The following is a 19,614-nucleotide window of genomic DNA, read 5'->3' on the forward strand; positions in this document are numbered from 1 at the left end:
TCAAAGAAACTGCAGAAATTGTAGCAGTGACCAAATCTACAATCCACTACATTTTTTAATGCACTCACCAGCTCAGTAACACCAAAGATATCTGAACAAGCAAAGAAGAAAGCTGAACTGTATATTACAGAATTCCTTCCTTGGTTAAGAAAAATCCATTCAAGTTAGGAACACTGTCGAGGAGGCTGCTGCATCACTGTCAAAGTCTAAAAGTCAAGACATAGCTTCATGGATTAAAACACAGTGTTTACAACATGGTGCAAACCACTGGTTACGCTCAAGAAGAGGAAGGCAAGATTAGACATTTCATGACAAGATGTTGTCTGTGATCCCAAATTACTTTTTACTTTTGTGTTTTTATGTCATTTGCCTTCTGGCCTGTGTGTGTCTTTCATATTCAGTGTTATTGTACAGCACTTTGGTCAGCCCTGTTGTTGTTTTTAAAAGTGCGTTATAAATAAACTAGGATGGTAGGGTCTCAGTTCCCCCTTACGTCATCCTGATGCAGGTGAGGGCCAGTTCCTCTCATATTGCATCTTGGCTTCTGCTTTCTGGGCGTTACTTTTTGCAGAAGAAGGAATCCACCTGGGACTGTAGCTGGCTTTGTTTTTCTCTTTAAAAAATATTCACATAAATAAGTGGTCTTGTCCCGGACTAATCAGATACAGTATTAAAAGAAAGCTTAAAATGATTCTTAAACTGGGACACAAAAGTTGTTTTACATACACTATGATAATGAATACACACAGATTTAAAAAGTAATCTTGCTGGGTGCAGTTCTACAACATATAATTTTCCCTTTAATTGTTCCAGTTTTGCCAAAGTGATGTGTTTGTCTTTCTGGGAATGATAATGACATGACTGAAAAGTACCAAGTTGGTAATGATAGAGAAGTTCCAGTCGTGCAGTGATAATCACTTCTACAGGATTAAGTCCTGACCCACATCAGCTGAGCATATTAGCATTCTGAGAGAGCACTGCGGCAAGATTCCATACCAAGTAAATCCCTGCAGTTCATAGGATGGGAAAGAGGAAGGAAACATAGGACTGGTGGACAGGAAAGCAGCAAAACAGACTGAATATGTGTGAAAGGCTGCTTCTTTCTTGTGTCAGGATTTCCATGTTTGCTGCATGCATGTTTTGTGGCGTGCGTTATAAGATCCTTCTCTGTGCAAGCCTGTGTTTGAAACCGCATGCTAGGAACTGATTTGCATCTTCTGCATTGAAAGAAATGTAAGTGACATTCCCTGCACCACAGCTACACTGGGCGGCTGATATTAAAGTTCCACTGAACTTTATGTAATTTTATTGATTTTCTTTCTTTTTAAAGCCACTGGCATTTCAATGCAGATGGCCCTGCACTGCCCGGAGCGCAAATCACAAAAACACAAACACATAAGCAGAGGTTTTATGCTCTCCTTATTGCACACAAGAAGTGCCTCTAACCATTTCTTTTTTTTTTTTTTTTTTTAAATCGAGTGAAGATCCTGCTTCATGGTACTTTTCACCTGTTTCTATTTTCAATGATGGTAGACTCTTTGATCTATGATATTGTCTGAAGTTTCAAACGCTAAAACGCCTCCAGTTGTCATTTGCGTGATGGAGGATTTGAAAGTGCAGCATCTTCTAATAATTACGAAGTTTACCGAGCAGCTTTTTAGTGGGCCTCCGTCTTGAATCTTTCACTCAGATTTACATTTGCTGTGGGTGTGAGCAAGCAGCAGATGGTTTGTTGGAAATAATGACAACATTGAACGACTGGCCCACTCAAAACTATTAAGGGCAAATTGTTTTGGGTTTTTTTGTTGTTGTTGTTGTTTTTTCCATCGAGAGTTTAATCATTTTGACCATCGCTGCAGTCAGTTATGATAATAAAACAAAAAACGTAATGAATTGTGAAAGCGACAGATATGGCATCAAACCTACACAACATTAGAATTGTTTAGCCTCAGTTCTAACTTTTTCTAAAAATAGGAAACATGCCGCAGCATTTCATTGTCTTTTCTTCTTCTTTTGTTTGTTTTTGTTTCCTTGTGCATGTTCTAGGCCTTCATGAATGTGCAGCACCCACAGATTTCTAACATTTTCCTAACTGGGGTAATGACATTGTTTGATAGAGTGATAAGAGCTCATGCATTTGACTCAAGCCAGAAGTGGTTACAAACATTTGATCTAACTATGGTGCAAGCCATCTTTTAGGACTCACCTCCTGATTTGGACTGAATATAAGGATTCATATACATCCACATTAAGGATTACAATTAATTAAAGATGTATAGATCTTTAATCAGTGGACTTCAGCAGTCAGTCTTTATATTAACAGGAGAAGAAAAGACACATTAACCATATTTTCTGTAAAGCACTGTTTCACTGGAACGACACTGCAGACTAGAGTGTCTACTAAAAGTAGCATCCAGAAATTAACCTGTTCCCAGTGTCTTATGTATTATTCATATTATTTCATGTGAATAGCCCGGTCGACCATGCATTTTGCAGACCAGCATCATACACAAACTTTACGTCCTGTGCTTTCTTTTTAAACATCCTTTTGACTTTCGATGTCCCATTCCCAGCTCCGCCTTAATTCCTCTTACATTTTCTTTTACTTTATTCCCCCACAGTACTACAAACAAAATTGTGTGCACTCATGAATAACGAAGGTACAACAGGTCATCCATCACGCGGATCTGCATTGCAGTGGTTGTTGCTACACTTCTGGGGTGACTCATTTGGAATCTAAGAAACTTTGCCTTATAAATCAGCAAGTACTTACTTTCTAAATGTAGGTAATTAAAGTTAAATAACTTTAAAAAAAAAAAAAAAAAAAAAACTTCCTTTAGCAATTTGAAGTGCAAATTCTCTAAAACTATTATTCAGATTTCTACATTATAAATAGTGTTACACAAAAAAGTTAATTAATAATGTGCTTAATTATTCTTGCTCGGCTCTATATTATTATTTTTTAAAAATATGAAATACAAAATTCCATCTCAATAAAAAGGTTGAAGTATATGTCTACCTCTTAACAATATTTCCCTACCTGATAAAAAAAAATATTATTCAGTTCTATTCTAGCTTACTTTACCACTATTAATTACTTCATATTATATAAATTATATTACATACACTTGTATTGTAAGTGTATTTACCTTATTACTAAATAGTTTTCCAAGTTGTGACATTATTTGGTTTAGCAGCATTCAGAGACGACAGGTTATGACATTTGGGTTAATGTTGAAAAAACAACATGATATTGTTTGAATACTGGTAAACAGATTGCAGATTTCCAATCACTCTGGACCTTTTCTGAATAAACCAAGCCATGAGTTTTTATTAACAGTAAAGCTCACGGCCTCATTTAAAATGCTCTATTCACTATAAAAAAAAAAACAAAGGTATTTAAAAAAAAACAAATATATTTGGGGAAAAGCTTATAAAATATCCAGTAAATGAACAATGTTTTGGATGTTTTAATCATATATGCTGTTTAAAATAGTTGCGTGTAAAGTTAATTTGTCAAATAAATGGTTAGCATTAGCCACCAATATCAGAACAAAGGTATCAAAAGCACCTGAGCTGCAAATTACACACACGCAGTAAGTAACAGTTGATTTGTTGCCACATGATCCCAGAACAAAAACAAATCTGTTTGCTCGCTTTGCTGTTTGGCAAAAACAAATCTACATTTTTTTGATCATGTGTTTGTTTATGACTGGCTGCCTGTTTGGAGAAAAATGGATGCTGGTTCATAGCAAAAACTTTGTGATATACAAACTATGTGTTGAATTTTTCTTTGGAAAAGCATTTATTTGGGTGTTGAATACAAAACAAATGACTTTTTTGTTTGACAGCATACAGTAAAAATGATGACAGCTTCCCAGCTTTAACGACTCCAATCCGTTAACTAGAATCATTGCACATAAAAACAATTAAAAAGCTTAACTATATTATATTTAGTGTATTTCATTGGGCTGTGGCACTGCATTCTCATTATTGTTAGGTCGGCTGCTTGACCTTTCTGCTGAGCATCTTCATGACAATTAAAATGCATATGTAGTTAGCAAATATTTAGATCATATAACATGACTGTCTTAGAGTTAAAACATCATATTCACATAGTCAGGAAACAGATGAGTATCACTGTTAGATTAATAGAAAGAAAGGTGCTTTTTAAATAAAGATTTTGTTGATGTGAGCATGAATTGCATTTGCTAACTGTGGTGTAATGTATTTAATCAAAATATAACCGGAACGTGGGTAATTTCTGATTAACAGCCCTACTTTAAGCCAGATTTTAGAAATATAGGACACGATGTTAATCTGCGTTGTCTATTTTATGCATTGTAAATTTGTATCTTTATGAAATAAACAGTTGTTCCAAGCACATGCAGAGCATGAACACATGCAATATGCTGTTTAGTTTGCTTAACCAGTTGACCTAATTTACACGCATTTATTTGCATGCGGATGAGCACTCATGCAAGCAAACAATGTTCATTTTTTGGTGATAATTGAAAGACTTTTTTTCCCCCAGATTGTGGATAAGCAAAGTGCACTTTGCAGTTACTATAGAAACCAGATCCCAGTTGCATTCTTCAAAAGTATTGATCCCCAAGGACCTAAAAAGTGAAAATAGGATATCATGCAATGTGTTTAGATGCCTTCCAAACAAAGTCCTGGCAAGGACTTATAGTTTGGATCGTCGAGAGAATAATCTGTTAGATTTCTGACAGTGAACTAGTGACATTTTTACAAGGTTGTGGTCAAATTGACAGAAACTGAAGAAGAATGACTGATGAGCCATCAAGACAAGGATTTATGCAGTGCAAGTCATTTAATCTCTTTTAGAGAAAAGGAGGCACTGATTGATGCTGTTCTCACCCCATCGCGTGATGGAGCATGTGTATTCTTGTAGGTAGACACACACACGCACATGCAAATACACACACAAATCAAACCCATCCTGCCTCTCACAGGAAATCATTGCAGTAATTAACGTCCTAGCGCGCTCCCTCATTGCAATTCTGATTGGCTGAAAGTCATCCTAAGAAGCAGCTCAGCACAGATCCCTCATGTATTTTGCAAGAGTGAAATTATCCCAGTGCTTGCCAAGTACCATGGGACACCATCAACCTGTGTTAGTGTGTAAACATTTCTGTTTTCCCCAGTGTCCCTGTCCCAGTGTCTCCAGCCCACATGGCACAAGTCATTTGTCAGCCTTGATTTAGATTTCTCAACACATAGGCCTCCTGCGGCCGAAGCTCAATCTGCGCTCCTACTCAAAAGCCCAAAATTTACCGGACATGGTCTTGGCGAGGCAGGGGAGGGTTGGTGTGAAGAACTGGATGATGAGTCATAAATTGAAAAACAGAAAAAGAGTGGACAATCGAGAGAAGTGTGAGGTGGGGAAAAAACAAAGAAAGTGAGGAGGGGTAGTGAAGTCTGTGAGGTGGTTTTGACCCAAGTGATTCGTTGAGATTTCTGGGTTAGGCTACAAAATGAGAGAGTGAGAAAGAGTATGGAGTGCTAGAGGTGTGATAAGAGGCAGAGGTGTGGAAGTGTGTGGATGTGCTTTGACGGGAGCATAAAAAGAGGGAAGGTAAAGGAAAAATGGGATTTTGGTGATGCTGAGAAGATGTGTGAAAGCTTTAGAAGAAAACTCAGAGAAAGACTACAAAAGAATGACATTTATCTCTTCATGAAGTGGACATGTGGGATCTCTAGAAATGAAATAAAAGAGATAGTATTAACCTCTTTTTGTGTCAAGGCAACAAACCCTTTTTTCTCTATAGCAACATTACAAAGCTTTGATTTCCTAACTAGCTCCAGCTTATCTGATATAGCAGCAGATGTTCTTGGGGATCATTACATTATTCTGTTTTACTGTGTTCAGCTATAATTAAAACAAAAATTTAAAATGGAAATTTGGAGAATGCATAAATACCTCCGGGTCTTTCATCTGTTATTCTTGCTATGAATGTTGATTTCATAACATTTGTGTGAATAAAAAGTGACCAAAAAAAAGTGTGTATTTTCAGAGTGGATCAGTGAAAGTACTTTTATGTTTATGGCCTGTTTCAGGTTTTTGGAAATGTGTTATATTTCTTTTTGCAGGTGTATAATCTGCATGCTTTTGTTTGAGTTCACAACGCTATACTGAAAATCATTCGCACCTGGTCATATGGTTGCATCTGCAGAAAAGAGTGAACTCTCCTTACCATGGGGTCAGCACAAAGTTGCATATCTGCAACTGCTAAAAATAATTTGTCTTACTTTTATGGACTCTGAACAATTACAGTCACTTTCTTCTCTACCCTGCTTTTGTTTTAGGATGTGTGCGTCTTGAAAATATGCTATAATGGTGTACTTTCTTGGTTTGCTGAATAGCCTGAGAGTCCTAATAGAGTTGTTTCTAACTCAGTGACCTTTTCTGTATATGTCCTGCTACCCACTGAAAAATCCACTGCTGCATTACTGTGGACTTTGGTGAAGAGGCACTTAACATTGCATCTATTCCCCGACTTTGGTGTTCCACTTGTCTCTTCAAAATCCCTAAAAGCAATCAGGAATCAGCACAGCAAACCTTAAATTTAAATTTAGGCCTCAATTTGTTTGATAATTTCTGTTAAAATAAAACTTTACACTGTTGCAGAATTGTTCTTTTTTCTGCAGTTCATCCATATTTTGTTTTTTCTTGTTTTAACTCATTAACACGTGCCTTTCCTGTCTCATTAATACCTCTGCAGGTTTACTACCCTTCCCACGCACACAGACTTTTATCCCCCGCCCCCTCCACACACACACACACTTGTATGAACTTTAAACTACTGTATGACACCTACTGTGTTACAGATTATTTCTTACAGCTTCCAAACAGAGCTCTTATAGCTGGTTTGTATGAGAGTAGAATAATCATATTTTGCAATCATTTCTCACGCCTTGATGATTCTTATTGAGCTTTCTCAAAGCCCAGACAGCCTTTAACTTAAAACATATTTTAAAAAAATGTGATCATATAAAAATTAAACTTTCTTTAGTCTGTTTAAAATACATTTTTATACATTCTAAACCTTCTTGAGGCAGTGCTTTGTATTTTAGGCTGGATATATGGATGTCAGTAAGGGAATAGAGGGCTTTTCTGTTGACATAAGTTGGATGACACAAATGTTTGAATAGGATTTGATAAAGTCACTTGGGATACGGTTGGTTAACAGTGATGGTCTGTGCTGGTGTGACCTAACCTTGGATACTGAGCTCCGGTTTTAATTGAGTTACTCAGACCGGTTGGTATTCCGGTCAGTGGGTCAGTGCCTGCAGCCAGGCCCCTCTTGGGCTGTTCGTTAAAGTGATGTTCTTCGTCAAGTGTTCAAATCACACCATTTAATTGGCCTCCAGTTCCCTGGATAGGAGCCAATTACAGATCCCTCTATATTTGACTTTGTATCTCTGTGCTTGTCCATTAGCTGCAAAGTTCTCCTATCATTTTCCTCCCTGCCCCTTTCTTCCTTTTGTTTCTTTACATTATTGTCGTCCCAACACCTTCAATTTTATTTTTCAAAATAAACGGCAAAGTGGGAAAAAAAGCTTTCTCGAGGTTCCTAGAAGGCAGTTTATGACACCCACTGACACTGAATGAAAATTGCATTTATTTTGGTCTCTTTTAGACTATAAAAGGAGATTTTACATGAACTCAGATTAGTAGGAAAAGTGATTCCAAAAACTGGCGCAAAATGGAAAGGGGAGATGTGGGGCCATAAGAAATAATAAGACATGGGTAATAAAGGCACTTTGTGAGAAAGCAATTCAAAATCGAGTGTGCAGAAAGGTTAGAAGACCAAAGGTTCGAAATGTGGGTGAGTCGGCGTGTTTTGTGAAATTTTATTTCTGTTCCCACGGTGGACAGTTTCATACTGGATGATCAGAATGTTGAAAAAGCTGATTTTTGAGAAAAAGTTGGGGCATGAGCACTTGTTGCCACACTGATCCCCCATTCAGTGTGAATTTGGAGAAAGATAAAAGAGCATTTATTAAGTTCGCTATCACATCATATAATATAATCATATAATCCCCCACAGTGCCTCTTGTGGTATAATGGGCCTCTGTGTTTCCCTTCCTCGGACAGAGCACCTATTATGTCATCAAAAAGGGACGCTTAGCAGACGAAAGGGGAGATGAAAGCGAGGGCACCAACTACCTGTTCACAAAGGCCGTAATTTTTACCGGTAATTAAAGGCTTACATTTCCCTGATGGATCGTCGGGGGGCCACAGAACAAACGAGGAGAAGGAGCAACAGAGAGGGAAAGACGCAGGATTCTCCTCTGTTAAAAGCTCTCAGGCTTGTAATGGTAATTAAGGGCTTGTCTCTGGAGAGGGCACGATATTAAAGCTGCAGAGAAGCTGAGGTGGCGGAGGGGGTGGGCCCTAACTCTTTTATGTTCTCATTGCCCTTACTCATTCCTCCACTTATTCTGCCCCAAATCCTCCAATCCATCTTTTTACTGTACTTCTCACCCCTTGATATCCCCCGCCTCACACCGACTTCCGCAATGCAGAGCAAAAGTAATCAGTTCAGCCAACGTCATCGTTCCACATCAGCTCACCAGCGTGCTACGAACAAAAAGCCACATCTTTACATACAGTGGAGCTTTTTACACAGATTCCAAGATGTTCGAAAAGCTGCACAAACAAGCGGAGGACTTTTCAGTTTGTCAGGAGTCAGAATTTTGTTTTGACCCTCCTCCAAGCAGAGCCAGCTTTGATTGCTGCTCACTGTCAATATATCCACCAGGATCCTGATGTCATTACAGTACGTATCTTTACTGTATTCTCTGTCCTGACAGAGCCTGCTGAGCTGCTGCTACCTCGCACGGTAGGTGTAGTCATGGTAACCTGCAGGCAGCTAAAGAATAGAAATGTTGACAGACAGATTTGGACTTTCCTGCTCCAACTCCCCACTCCTGAAACAGTAAACACACTTGCCTGCTTACGGTTCTCTAGAGATTTCACCTCCTGCATCGAGAGATGAGCACGGACAAGAAGCGGGATCAGGTATTTTTAGCAAAGGGGACTGGAATGAGAATTTCAAGGAGTCACCCGGGAATGCTGAATAACTGTCATTCACCTTCTTTTATCAATGCCGCCGTTACAGATACTTTCCGGCTCCCCTTACTCTTCCTTTGTCTCCCATCCTAGCCTTGAAAAAGGCACGTGTTTAAGGCGTTCTACAATGTGAGTGTGGGGTGAATATGAGGCTGGATATAGTTTACAGAGTAGGCGCGCTCAGAAAATGTATGGCCTATCCATTTTTAACTACTCAAAGGGACGTTATTACATGTGCAACACGTGCACACACACACAATACACATCACAATGCACCAGCCAAAGAAGGTTTGACATGTATTGTAGTTTTGTTGTTTTCCAACTTGTTCACTCTCTTATCCTCTCTCTGTGCAAAAAAGGATTACACAGTACTGTGTGCACTTTTTCATGCTTGTTTCACACCTTGTGGGGGAAGAATCATGACTGACAGGACTTGTATCAGATTCCCCTGCAGAGTTATCCACAGGAAATCTTCACAAACCCTTATTTCTCTCCCTCTCTCTTTCTCCCGCTCCCTCTCTCGCTCTCTCCCCTCTTCCCTCCCTCCCCCTCATATATGCATATGCACACACTAACACTTTCTTCTTGGCCATTTTATTGAAAGCTTAAAATACCCAGACTCCGAAATTTAAGCCTGTGTCTAAAACTAGGCTGTGGGATATTGCTGTTTGCCATAAAAACCTTGTACAATAACTCAGCTTTGGGTGGTTTGTCCATTCGGATGGATTACAAGGACCTATATAACAGTGGGGAGCAGAACGATACTATTAATATCTCAGGAGAAAAATATATTGCAACAATGATATTGTACAGCAAAAAGAAAAGAAGGGAAACACTGCATGGCTCAGAGGGCTTATGTGAAAGGTGCTTTTCAGTGCAGCAGGTGAAATCTTTAAAAAAAAACAGGTTGTAGAGGCCCTCTTATTTCAGGTAAAATGATATAGTTCAAGTTTATTCTTTGAGGGAAAACAGACTAGTGTGTATGCGCTCTAAGTCTTCATTGGGGGTCTGACGATATGTAACCCCTGAAAGGTGCGCAGCTTATTAAGGCTGTATTTAGGTCGGGTGGGTTCGAATATTGCAGCAAATATTGCCAAAGTGTTGATGCGGCTTCTTCTTTTGGATGCTTGACTTTCACTGTACAGATTGATCGACATGTTGAGTTTGTAGAAAGCTGTTTTCACGTTCATCTGCTCCCCATGCACATATGGGCCAGTGCTTGTGACATCACAACCAACATGAATGCCAGTGATGGCTACCCAAAAAAACAAATTACACAAGCACAAGTGTAAAATTGAAATCTTTAGTGCACAATACTATGCCTAGGGCCCTTTATTTTTTTATGTGAGAGAATATGCAGGTGTGTTTGAGAGTGCTCTTCTGTTTTTAAGTGAATAATATTTGTTGGGAACCTGGTATGGACAGTGTGCCCCTTTGGGGTTGCTTCAGGAAGGGCATCTGGTGTAAAAAGCTGCCAAATCAAATATGTGGAGCTACCCGCTGTGGACCTCTTGTGAATAACGGAGCAGCTGAGCTTTATAGCAGTTCTTGTATAACATTGTAATTAAAAGTCCTCCTTCCAGTGAACAAGATGTATGAAAGAAAATTATACATGTGGCTGATTCCCTTTTCTGAATGAGGACGCTAAGATGGCCAGAAACAAGAAGACTGACTGTCAGATTAATACATTTTTATTCTGCTGTTTATGTTTGATGTGTATGATTTTATCACAGTAACACAAATTTTTCATTGTCAATTCCGTGTTTTCTCTACACTTCAAATAGTCTATTTATTATTTTAGGGCCACCCCTTCCAAAAAATGGGCAAAGTGCATCTTCAGGGTGAGAAAAAACACTCACATGTGATGTGCATGTCACGGACTGCCGGGGCAGACTGTGTGGAGTGAGTAGAGGACCCAAGAGCAGACAGAGGCGAGGACACAAAACTGGACTTAACAAAAAGTGAGCCTTTATTTAGGGCCGAACCTCACGGAAAAACAACAAAGTAACTGAGGGAAAACCTGAACATAGACTGGGAAACTATGACTCTACTGAGATTTAGACTATGACTAAACAACATACAAACTATGGCTGGGAAACTGTGACAAGGGGTAGGGGAGATAACACAGACGACGCGACACTGAACACGGCAAGACTGAGGACTAAATACACACATGAGGTGATCAGAGGAAGTGGAGACACATGAGGACACAGCTGACACACATAACCTAATGACAGGACAGGGGAAGTGAAACTAAATGCAATGAACAAAAAACAGAGGACTCTTTCAAAATAAAACAGGAAACATGATGAGACAGACCAAACAACATGGGCTTGACAACATGAGACGTGGAACACAAAGGGCAAATGAGACTAAGATCCAGGGGAAGGGGAAATGAGGAGATCCAATAAACAGAACTAGGGCTGAACAACTTAGTGGTTTAAGAGAGGTGGATGAGCTTAACCCAAACAATAAATGACAAAACACAAAGACTCAAGTTCTAACTAATGCAAAAACAAGAACTTAACATATCCCCATACTAAAAACAGAAATACACAATATATAATGAACTCAAAATGCTGGCCCAGCCATGACAGTGCAAGACAGTGCCTTACCTTGAAAACGAAGTACCGAGAGAACAATTGTGCTGAGGACTAGAGTGTGTTATGAAACATCAAACCCACTCTGAATATGACTTTTTCAAAAGGCTCTCCGGATTGTTTCTTATCCTACAAATAAAACATGATGGTGGCTGTCACACGCAGTAACAGCACACAACTCCGCTCTAAGCAGTGGCACGAGAACGACAAGTGTATTCAAGGAGAATGAGTTGAGACGGAAAAGAAAGAACTGACACGATGTGTATGTGTGTGTCTGTTAGTTTCTAATCATGTTCGTATATGCATAGTGTTATTGTTGGGGGGGGGGGGGGGGGTTCTGTCTGTCTGTCTGTTCATTCATCTGCCCCTCTGTCGGCGTATCTGTCAATCTCGCTGTGTGCTCTGTGCATCTGTGCTGAGTTTGGACAGCATCTGCAGAGTGTTTTCTGTGCAAGGCTTGTTTTCCTCTCCTCTGGCTTGGAAAGTATTCCTCTGTGTGAATCTGAGTGCCAGCTCTGTGAGGCCTAATTATCCCAAATACTGTGAAATCAGCTAAACATGCACCAAGAGTTGATGCAAATCAAATTTATGACCCTGTGCAGCACACATTATTTTATAGTCTTTAAAAATTTGATTACCATTTCTGGTTTCACTCAATCATTTACTGCATTTCACAGTAAAGGCCTGCCCAGCATGAGGGTTGGCTTGTTTTTTGGCTGCTATGTTTCATTCCACTATATTGTCTAATAAAGAGCTTCTTTTGTGATCCCTTTGAAAAGTAAAATGTGTACCTATCCTTATTTGGCATGAATATATTTAGTGTGCTCTAAAAGCATTCAAAAAGCTCATTCATTCAAGTTGCTGTAGACATAAGTGTTTCCCAAATAAATGTAATGTAGTATAATGGGCATTATAAATTCTAGTGGCTGGTAAAAACTGAACAGCTTGTTACTTTACAGAGGTTTTGTCACAATGTGCCCATAAAGTAGATATTTAAACCACAGAAAACAGAAAACGAAAAATTAAAGCTGCTATTAATTCACCCTCCCCTCACCCCAAACCAGTCACGGCAGATGGCGGCCCCTCAATGACCCCGATTCTGTTTTCTTCCTGTTAAATGGGAGTTTTTCTTTCTCCCTGTTGCCAAGTGCTTGCTCGTAGGGGGTCACGTGATTGTTGGGGTTTTGATATTGTAGGGTCTTTACCTTGTGATAACACTGATGTTGTCACAAATTGGCACTATGCATCCATCCATCCACTTTCGCTTATACAGTTCAGGGTCGCAGAGGAACTGGAGCCTGTGCCAGCTACCATATGAAATTAAACATTGAAATAAATTGAAAATTGATTTAATTTCTCCAGAAGAATAGTTTGTAATCTGAACCCAAACTGTTTAATTGCAGTATATATGTATAGCATATATACTGGCCATTATTAGCTATTTGCCAATATATCAGTATCAGCATTGACAACACCCAATAATTCAACATTTATAAAGTAAAGATCAGTTGGTAGAAACACTCTTCAGCCGTGTCATGTGTGTTCATGTTGCATAGTTTGTCCACCAGAGAGCGCTCTGCAATTTCCCTGTCTGCAACACATGTTTGAAACACAACAAATACAACAACCAGCTAAACAGACCAGAGTCAGAGTGTGAAAGAGTCAAGCCACATCTAAAGATTATTTTTCCTAAATAACTAAACATACCAAATGTTAGGCAAATTTGTTTATGTTTTCTGTATTTGAAAGAAAAAAATATGAGTCGATATATCAGTATGAGTTCGGAACTTCCTGTATTGACTCTGTTTGATAAATGCAGCCATTGTCTTGATAAAAGATTTGAATGAAACCCAAAGTTAAAAGAAGCAACTGGTTTGTTATTTTAGTGGTAACTTCCAGTACCAATTTTACTGATGACATGACTACAAGAATTACCAACACCCAAAGTAATGAAAAGTAGACATTGTGTATGCAAACTTAAAAAGTTTTGTACAACTGTTTCTCTATTTAAGCCGTTTGCTGGTGTGGTTACATTCTAGAACCTCTTAAAACATCATATTTTAAGTTTTTCAGACAGACAAATAAAAGAAGCCATCTCTGAGTAAGGCATGTTCTGAAGGCTAGATTAATAAAGGCACTGGGTCCAATTTGTATAACTACATCCCATCGCCTCATGTATATACCCAGCTATAGTAATAATAGGGTCAAAATGTATTTTTATATTATACTGTTCCCCACCAAATATTTATTTGTTGCTATAGGAGGACCAAAGATATAGTCTGTGTGGAAGACTCTTAGAGACATTGGGCAGAAGTGAAAAAAAGGGGTGGTTCTTAAGTCTAATTTCCATCAAGCGCCGTGACCAACTCTCAGCCGAGAGGAGGATGTCAATCACTCAGATTACATGGATTTGTTCCACACCCACGCATGTGTGAAGGCAGTAACAACACACAAAGACATGCACATAGAAACGCACACTCAGGCAAACACTTAATCATGCTCTTGTGCTGTACAAGACGCGCATCCACTCAGCGGGGGATATTTTTCACGCCTAATCTCGCCAAGTCTTGTAATGGCACACTTATTTGTGAACTTCAATAAATTAAAAAGAGATTTGAATTTTTGAGTTTTCACCAAAAGCTAGAATGCTTATTATTCGGGAGACATGGATGGTGGTGGTTGGTGACAGGTATCTAATGTAAAGCAATTAAACCAGTGATGCTCTTACATATTTTATCTAATTGTTCAGTTAACTATTCACTTTTTTCTCATATTAAGAAAGTGATTCTTTTTTTTATAATCAGCACTTTTGTTATTTGAACATTTTTAGACCAAACAATTCTGATGCCCGACCTGTTCCCATAAAAAGTTTTTCTGAAGCCAAATTTAACTTTAGAGGGTTTTCCTGAACTTATCTTTTGCCTATAAATTCAGTAAAAATTCACCCTCAGAGTCAAACACAGAGATCATTAATGGAAGTTTCCAAATGTTACAAACCTCTCTGAGACTAATAACAGATTATAATAATAATGATACTGCTATGGGGTTTGACAGCATGGGAGAGATTTTAAAAAGCTGTTCCTCCTTTGCAGCTAGTACAAATGATCAACCTCATTGTTCCAGTTCTGGTTAATAGTCTTCCTACCACCTGCTCCAAGTCTGGCTGGCTTAGCATCATAATAGTTATGGTAATCTTGCCTAGCTTAAACAGGACTCTCTCTTTCTCCATATATATATATATATATATATATATATATATATATATATATATATATATATATACACACACATATATATATATATATATATATATATATATATATATATATATATATATATATATATATATATATATACACATATATATATATATATATATATATATATATATATATATATATATATATATATATATATATATATATACATATAAGAGAAAGGTCGTCCACCTTTCTCTTCACCTTGCCAATTAAAACGCAGCTGGAGGTATGCATTGCACATGTAGCACCAGGGGAGCGCAAGTGTCATTTCAAATAACTTGGGTGTTATTTCAACTGCACACTGAAGTGCTCTGGGAAGAAAATAAGCCTCTAAAGGTATAAAAAAGCTGTTCAGTGTTCAATGCAGGCAGAGAACGTGGTGCATGTGACCCTGCACACAGTACTGAACGCCACGTAATAATCAGTCGGGATGAAATTATATTCAGATACCCAACTTCAAACATGCGTACAAATCAGATGTTTTAAATGGGGCAGACGATCTTTAGTTTATGATTTATTAACCAATCTTCTTTATTTTTAATAATAATAATAATACAGATTTGTAAGTCTTTATTCATATTAAAGGATAAACTTTCAGTCTTGACTTTTAAGCCAAAATAAACCAGAAGAACCTAATCAGCTAAAAAAAATCATATATCATCAAAAGCTCCAAAAAGCTGTGTAGTGCACCACTGGTATTATTCTTCCAAATTAATGTTTTCTTCAATCAGAGCCTTAGAAAAGCAACTTTTTATGTATTACTTGAATGTACAGGATGAGCTGATAATGCAAGAGAGCACACATGTGCCCTATGAGTACTTTATCAGACTAATTGGCCACCATCCTGTAACAAAATGTCCAGCTTTACACTGTATCGACTGTGACGATGATGTTGCAGGTGCAAAACCACCCACTGGCATTCTGGAAGTAACAAAGGTGGCTGTGAGAGCGTTTCAGGGAGTGCTGCATTTGGATTAGAATAAGACAGCAGGAGGCCTTCAAGTGTTTCCTGTGATTCCCAGGCAGCTCAGTGGAGACTTCCTCTCCAGGCAGCGGCTGCTGGCAGCTTGACATTCCTAGTTTACAATTGATCTGAGGGATATACGAACAGCAGGGGGCAGATTTATAAACAGAGGAAAAGGTAGATACTGCATCTGGGTCACACACAGAGACACGGAGTTGCCTGTAATGTGTAATTTTGTGCCGTATGTGCATGTTAAAAAATTGGATCTGATTATATAGTAAAGTATTTTTGTACCAAGTTCTCTGTACATGTGCATGTGAGTGGTTGTGTTTATATGTGTGTGTGTTACACGCAGGAGGTTCCTATTTTGTAGGTAGAGCGTGTAGCCTTTGTAGAGCCCGGCTGTGCACAAATACCAAGCTGAGAGAGGCTGTTGAACTTTGGAAATGTCAGACACGGCTCCTCACAGACAGCGCTATCAGTTCATTTCTGGGTGTCCTCCCATCCTCCTTCCCTGCACGCCACAAAACTTTCCTTATGCTGAGAGAGAGAGACCCGCTGAAATCTTTTGTAGCTGTGTCTCGGTTGTTGACAGGAGAAGCACAGAGAAAACGAGCTCTTAGTTCAAACACAAACAATCTTCTAAAGAATAACCCTTGTCGGCACAGCTCTGAAGATGTGTGACCGGTGGCACAGCCGGGGCATCCCAGAAAAAGGTGGTGGGCTACACTGTGGTGTGCAGTGGGTTCAAAGATCACAGTAAGGGAACAAAGAAAAAATCCTTGTATAATATGTAATGCAAGAGAAGAGTCTTGCAGTAAATCCTTAAATATTTAGTTTTGACTCTTACAAAAAAAGATCTGACTTAGACGTAGTTGCTTTTGAAGTTGGTCTTAAGTAGCAGAGTTTCCCTTGGATTCCCAACACAAGTGCTGTAACATACTAATCGGGATTAACAAATGCAAACCTTGCACTGCGGCTTGTAAATCCTGCTGCGAAACAGGCAAAAAGCATCTGCGTCATCCCCCCAGCCTCTTCGCGTCTTTCTCCCGGCGCTTCCCAAATCACAGATCCGACTCTCCCGAGAGGAGTCTCCACCCACTTTTACAGTATGTGCTACGGGATCAAATCATATGTGTATAGTTTACACGTCACTTGTGGTTTGCTGAGATTACTGCACTCTAGGCGTTTAGTGAATGCCACCTCGCTGGAACGAAAAATAAATGCATTCACAGTGTATGCCAGCCACGCTTTAGCTTTAGTTTAATACATGCAAAGTTCATGGACACTGAAGTTCTTGCACGAGTGATGATGTGTTGCCAGCTTTAATCAGCTCACAGTTGTGCTGCTTGTAATATTTGATTCATTATGTACATATGTATATTTTTTTAATTAATTTATTTATTTATTGCTTTTTATCTCTGATTCATTTATGATTTATCTCTAGGCTTTTTCAAATTATAAAAACGCTGCCAGCGGCTTTAGTGCGGTAGATTTCTACTGAAACTTTTTTAATTGGTAGTGAAGTATCACCTTTTCTTCCATGCAAATACTTGCCCTCTGTGTTGAACCACAGAGATAATCCTTTCATTCACAGAACCAAGAATCCATCGGCTCCCCAGTGACAATTATTTCTTCCCTCCACATATCAACTCGCAGCAAACTGTAGTTGTTGACTCCTGACCTCCCTTCATACCCAGCAGCAGCTCTAAATAAAATGATGTGTCTGTCTCCGCTCACTTCCTTTTGCCTTATTTTTTCCAATGCACTGTCTCCAGGGGGATTCTGGAAAGCTCTTGAGTGCCCTCATGTGTTCATTACTTGCTTTATGATCAGTGTGCTCTGTGTGTGGCCAAATGGGCATTTAAAGCTGACGTTGAAAGGAAAGACTGTCTCCTTAAATAGCACACGCACATCCCCCAAATTAGTTGAGGATGGGCATATTTTCACTTTCTCTCATCAGACGGCATTTGTGTGCAGATTTGCAAAGTGTGTATTTGTGAGTCTATGAATGTGTGAAGTGTGTGTCACACCCTATGTGTGTATGATGCGTAAAATAAAAAGAATTGGCGGAATTGGAGTATCTGTGCGATATCACTGACTTTAAAGCCCTGCATAGGATTTGACACAATATTTTTTCAGGTTGTGCATGTGAGCTGTATGCCTTTAACACAACAGCAAGACCATCGAGCATGACAGCATGTCATCTCCTGTTTTGTTTTGTGGTTTTTTTGCAGGAAGCGCCCTGAACCTTACCTGCCGGGCATTTTTTGGCTACAGCGGCGATGTCAGCCCCCTCATCTACTGGATGAAGGGGGAGAAGTTCATAGAGGACCTGGATGAAGAGAGAGTCCAGGAGAGCGACATCAAGTAAGGAACACAGGGCTACAAATTACCTCCCTGGACTTAGCAGTAATGAGGAATTAATAGCAGATGTAGATAAATTTACCCCATAATATTAAAGGACGATGCAAATGGTTTCGCATCTCTTAGCCCATTAACTCCAAATTGCATACACTAAACCAACCATTTTCCAGAGATGTATTCCCTGCCTTCTAAGCAGCTGCTCTTTTCAATTAATTACACTACAGCATGAACACGATGCAGAGGCTTGAAATTTGTTATAAACTGTAATTTATTTGTTTTATTACCTCTGATATATTTTTTGTCAGTTAAAATACATTATTGTCCTGTGGACACAAACACAAAAAAATGTAGATGAATGTAAAAAAAACAATGTGAGGACACCTTCAAAAGTTGGCCTATGAATCGAGTAATTTCAGTCAAAGTGCTACAAAAAGAAAAAAGCAACCCTGATCTAATCGATATTTGGTATCTCATGCCTCTCATGCCTGGATGCAGCTTCATCTTGATCTCTCTTATTTTAATTAGGCTGTTATTTATGATCATTATGAAAACTAGTAAAAATGTATGACTGAAACATTCAACATTTAAGCGTTCCTCATAATAGAAATATGCACTCATCAGTCTTTCTGTTAGTTTAGAAAAAAAAGAACGAAAAAGAAGAAGAAGAAAAAAGTTTTGATTTGAAATCTGGAAAGAAATTGTGGAGTATTAAAATGGTTGCCTGTGTCTTACTGGGAGCTGCTGTCTCTCCATGGCCAGCGCTTTTCCCTCTCCTTATCTCTGACAGAGCAGGATGCAGCACAACCCCTGAGAATAGATTTAGATGATGCTGAACACATTTGTAAAAAGCAGTTTATATAACTTCACCTCGCTTAAGGTCTTTGTGCAACATTGCAAAGACTCCACTGACAAGCCTCGCTCCGGAGGCTTTGAGACATTTAAAACAAGCCCATCTTCGTGTCGCTCCCCTCCTAGTGGTGTAGCACATTTAAACAAGTCCATTCTCTGGTCCATGTGCATGTTTCCCATTAGAGCTGTTTGGAGAGGCTGCAGCTCCTGGGAGACAGCCCTGTCAGATGGTTAACAACTGCCATTTTTCACACCGCCACCACTATGCTATCTCCCCCGCTGCACCCACCTAGAGCAGCATGCAGATGGGCCATGGGGAGCTGAGGAGAAGGGCGAGAAGGGAAAGAGAGAAAGAGCGGGAGAAAATAGGGAGGAAGAAAACAGGAAAGACGAGTGAAACGAGTTGAGAAATATTCACAAATCAATGAAGAGTAAAGTGAAGAGGGATGTTATCATGAGTTGTTTCGCACACTG

General features: G+C 39.0%; 2 protein-coding genes across 6 annotated transcripts in view; one reads left to right on the forward strand and one right to left on the reverse strand.

Annotated features, from left to right (window-relative positions):
• Positions 1–19,614, forward strand: part of il1rapl1a (interleukin 1 receptor accessory protein-like 1a) — a 170,288-nt gene that overhangs the window by 132,704 nt on the left and 17,970 nt on the right. For all 5 annotated transcript variants that reach the window (XM_085136489.1, XM_085136490.1, XM_085136488.1 and 2 more), the window contains one exon: positions 18,162–18,294. In XM_085136489.1, the coding sequence (XP_084992615.1) occupies positions 18,162–18,294 (133 nt within the window). The remainder of the gene's footprint in view (positions 1–18,161; positions 18,295–19,614) is intronic.
• The window catches only part of rnaseh2b (ribonuclease H2, subunit B), an 81,236-nt gene continuing 66,567 nt past the window's right edge, over positions 4,946–19,614 (reverse strand). The window contains exon 12 of the mRNA XM_085136496.1: positions 4,946–4,967. The gene's annotated coding sequence lies outside the window, so the exon portion shown is untranslated. The remainder of the gene's footprint in view (positions 4,968–19,614) is intronic.

The sequence above is a fragment of the Neolamprologus multifasciatus genome, chromosome 16 (assembly GCF_963576455.1).
Source record: "Neolamprologus multifasciatus chromosome 16, fNeoMul1.2, whole genome shotgun sequence".
NCBI lineage: Eukaryota > Metazoa > Chordata > Actinopteri > Cichliformes > Cichlidae > Neolamprologus > Neolamprologus multifasciatus.